Source organism: Homarus americanus, unplaced genomic scaffold (genome assembly GCF_018991925.1).
Source record: "Homarus americanus isolate GMGI-L3 unplaced genomic scaffold, GMGI_Hamer_2.0 scaffold1191, whole genome shotgun sequence".
Lineage (NCBI taxonomy): Eukaryota > Metazoa > Arthropoda > Malacostraca > Decapoda > Nephropidae > Homarus > Homarus americanus.
The window spans coordinates 6,749-10,944 of record NW_024712280.1 but is presented as its reverse complement, the minus strand read 5'-3'; the positions used below and the strand labels follow the sequence as shown (position 1 = coordinate 10,944).

Genomic DNA, 4,196 nt, shown 5'->3' with positions numbered 1-4,196 from the left:
TTACCATCAACTGTCAGTAACAGAGTCATATAAGGTTGTCATCCAAGAACTCACTAAGAATATCAAATAATTCCATGAATCTTTTCAGGCAATTCCCATTTGATAACCACCTTACATCAGTATGAAGTAATAATCTTACATAGTCTGCATTTTGATCCTTGCAAAATTGTTTGAAAAGACGCTCACATTTGGCATTAGCTTTTATAGTGTTGATGCATTTTATAACTGCATTCAATGTCTCGTTTAGAACAGGGGAAACTTTTTTGGAAACTAAATTCTGTCTATGAATAACACAATGCACTAACAACATTTGGGGATTGTCGTCTTTCAATAATTTTAAAACTCCATTTTTCTTGCCCATCATCACTGGAGCACCGTCTGCAGCACAAGATATAATGTTCTCCATTGGTATCTGCTTATCATCTAAATATGTTTTTAATTTCTTATATATATCAATTGCAATAGTGGTGGTTTCTAATGCTTCGCAAAATAGCATATCCTCAATAAATTCTCCATTATCAACATATCTTACATAGGCCATTAACAGAGCTTCACTATCTCTTACAGTTGATTCGTCCAACTGTATTGAAAAATTTGTATATTTTAATTTTTCAACAAGTTGTACTTCTACATCACAACTCATTTCATCAATCCTGCTACTAACAGTATTATTACTGAGCGGCATGCTTTTGAGATCTTGGTCATCTTTTTCAAGAACTACTTTCAGAAAAGTTGATATTGCGGGCTTAATTAAATTCTCCCTATTGTATGATTTTTGCCACATTTTGCTATGAGAAGAGAAATTTCATAACTAGCCTCAAGACCACGATCCTTGCTTGCACTTCGATACGATACGAAGTCATTAGTTAAGAGGTGAAAGAAGATTATTAGGAGTTGAGGGAAAAGTGGTGAAACTGAAATACAGTAGGAGTAGAAAGAATCTGGGCTCAACCAGATCGCTTCATCTTTCTTATTGGTGTTTTGTCTTTGTTCTGCTCCCTTGGGTCATCAGACCTTTGTATTAATATTGGTTTATTTATATAATGCTGCTTATTATTATTATTTGTTATTGTTGGAGTTAGTGAGCCTGCCCAGGTCCTTGTGTAACTGGGAGGGTAGTCACATTTTTTATTTTTTTTATTTTATTTTTTTTTTGGAGGTGTTAGTTAAGTGTTAGTTGTGTTAGTCTAAAGGTACACTGTATGGAGAGGCCTGCCAGGTTCTTAGTGGAGCTGGTTGGTCACTCTCATCTTTATTCCTCTAGTAATGTTTTATGTAGAAATGTGTATGTTGAGGCAGGAGGTGGTTCAATTACTTCTTCCTGGCTGATATAGCTGGGAGGGTAATCACATTATTATTATTAATATTATTAATATTTTTTTATTTTTTTATTTATTTTTTATTTAATTTTTTTTTGAGTTAGTGAGCCCGCCCAGGTCCTTGTGTAGCTGGGAGGGTAGTCACATTTTTATTTATTTATTTTTTTTTTTTTACTAAGATGTTAGTTCAATGTTAAATGTTAAATGTTAAATGTTAAATATTAGTTATGTTAGTCTAAAGGTACGCTGTATGGAGAGGCCTGCCAGGTTCTTGTGGAGCTGGTAGGTCACTCTCATCTTTTATTCTCTCTATTAATGTTTTATATGTATATTGGGGCAGGAGATGGTTCAATTACTTTCTTCCTGGCTGATTTAAACCAACTGTGTTCTTGGAATTCTTCGTTGTCTATATTATTTATCCAGTTTTGATATGTTTCTGTGTTAAGTTCAGTCATTTTTTCCAAATATTTACAGCTTTGTTGTGTATATCTACATTGATTGCTAAGAGGTTTGCTCTCTTGTGTAGCTGTTCATTATTGATGTGGTCTGTATATTTTATGTTATATATAAATTTGAGGGCTATATTTTGTACTGTTTGTAACCTTTTAATGCACGTTTTACTAAGGGTGTTCAATGATGGGTGGGTAGTCCATAATTGATTTGACAAGCGGGCAATATAAATCTTTCTTTTTGTTATTAATGCTAAGGTTCTAAAGCGTTTTATTTTTGATAATCTTATTCTTGCCTGTCGTTCTTTATCTTTTAAGTGTTATATATCCCCTTTTTGTTAGTTTTAATCCGAAGCATCCTACCTTCAGTGTCGTAAGGGTATAGTTCCCGGTCGACTATTACTGGACTTGTTTAGACCTTGGCTATTGGTACATTGAATTTGTTCTTATTTCTTGTCCTGATTTTCCATTTTTTCTCAAAATCATTTATGTTTTTTATCGCTCTTACCGTGTAAAGTGCCATAAATTGGGTTGATTTTCCTGGGTATGATACTATTTGAGTAATATCATCAGTAAACATTACATATTCGCTAAAGGGGGTAGGTTGAGGTGTGTCTGAAGTATAAATTGTATATAGTGTTGGAGAAAGGCATCCTCCTTGAGGTACTCCACTCTCAAGATTAAACATAGTTCCCAAAAAGTTTCCAATTTGAATTTGTGCTCTCCTATCGTCTAAATAGTTACACAATATTCTTAGCAAGTATTCGTTAAGTCCCAGTTTTAATATTTTATATTTCAAGCCTAAATGCCAAACTTTATCAAAAGCCTTAGAAACATCCCTTAAAATTATATTGATCTGGTTACCCTTGCTTTTTTTCTTTCTATTGCAATTATTTCCTGTTATTATAGCTATTAAAAAGTTAGGGTATTTCTATTGGGCATAACCATGTTGTCTGTTTAAGTTTAGTTTTCCATGTTGTGTTAAAAGGCTATAAGTCTTGAATTTAATATTTTTTCCAATAGCTTCCCTCCCCATTAAAGATATTAGCCTGTAGTTTAATATTTCCTTATTGTCCTTACCTCTTTAGGAATAAATATCATTTTATATTATTTTAGTTTGTCTGAAAGTAACCAGTTATTACATGTTATAAATGTTTAATAGTGAACAATGAATTTATAGTTGATCTTTTTTCAAACTTCTCCTTTAGGGATTTAAAATACTCCAGTTTTGAATTAACATGAATACTGTGTTTTGCCTTCAAATGATTTTCGAGACGACCTCTCTTCATGGATTCATTAGTCAATCATTGGTGGCACAACAGACAAAAAGGCAACCTTCATCATGAGTCGCTGGTATGAACCCAAACAGCAAGTACTCATCTGAATACTGGCGAACTTTTTTTTGGGCGTGCACACTGTTCATTTTATGCATCATGGGGGTAACTGAAAAGTGAAAATAAAATATTTATATACTTAGGAAAATAAATTTAATATCTAACTTCTGTAACATACAAGGCACAGTGTCAATATGCAGTTGCCATTTCAAGTAAATATTGAGCTTTATATTCACAGTTTTAAATTAATGTTACTGTGACAAGATCAATGAATGATTATTTTTATACATTGTTTTCAGAGAATAACAAGATCAATAATCATAATGAAAAGCACTTTAACCAGCCCTCTCAGTGAAGCTAAAAAACAGAGACAGATAACTATATCAACATGAAACTTGCATTTGTGTTTAATTCAATACTGCTTCCATGCTTTATTGTGCACATTTAATTTGGTTGTAGTTAGTTTCCTCTGTTTTTTTAGCTTCAGTGGGAGCGTTGAGCAGCTGACTAAAACTCACCTTCCTTGACAGCAGATGAAGAACTGCAAAGTTAAACAAGTCAGAAGCCACGCATATAGCTGGTGCCAGATGCACGATAACATTAGTGGGTGAACACTTGACTAGATTGCACAAGCTGTTGTGCTCAGCTAGGTTGTAATTACAATTTTACCCTATAAATTTATAATTTTTACCCATATAGGGTAAAATAAAAAAAAATGTTGATATTACTATATTTTTCATATTGCCCCCTATTATTATTGAATTGCCCCCCAGTGGGGCGTAGGCCCCACGTTGGGAATCACTGCCTTAGATGTAGCCCAAATATTATGTCTCTTATAGCCTGCTGTTTCACACTCCTATAACAAGTAATAAATAATATTATCGTCACTATAAGGAATTTAAATTTAATTCTGTGGATTAGTGACATGGTTTATTGAGAGAAAAAAAGACGTAAAGCAAAGAATGAACACTGAATTCTCTTCCTATATGACAAAGAAAACTTTTTCTTATAACATTTTTGAAGGAAGTTAAATTTTTTTTTACCAGTTTACCGGATGAAGACACAACATAAAATAAATTCAAAGTCCTTCTTTT

General features: G+C 32.9%; 1 protein-coding gene across 1 annotated transcript; it reads right to left on the bottom strand.

Annotated features, from left to right (window-relative positions):
* Positions 1–305: 305 nt before the first annotated feature.
* On the bottom strand, positions 306–685 carry LOC121859919 (zinc finger MYM-type protein 6-like; the record flags this gene model as incomplete). The annotated part of the gene is made up of 1 exon (XM_042356882.1): positions 306–685. A coding segment is annotated over exon 1 (380 nt), but the record flags the coding sequence as incomplete, so codon positions are not given.
* Positions 686–4,196: the final 3,511 nt, after the last annotated feature.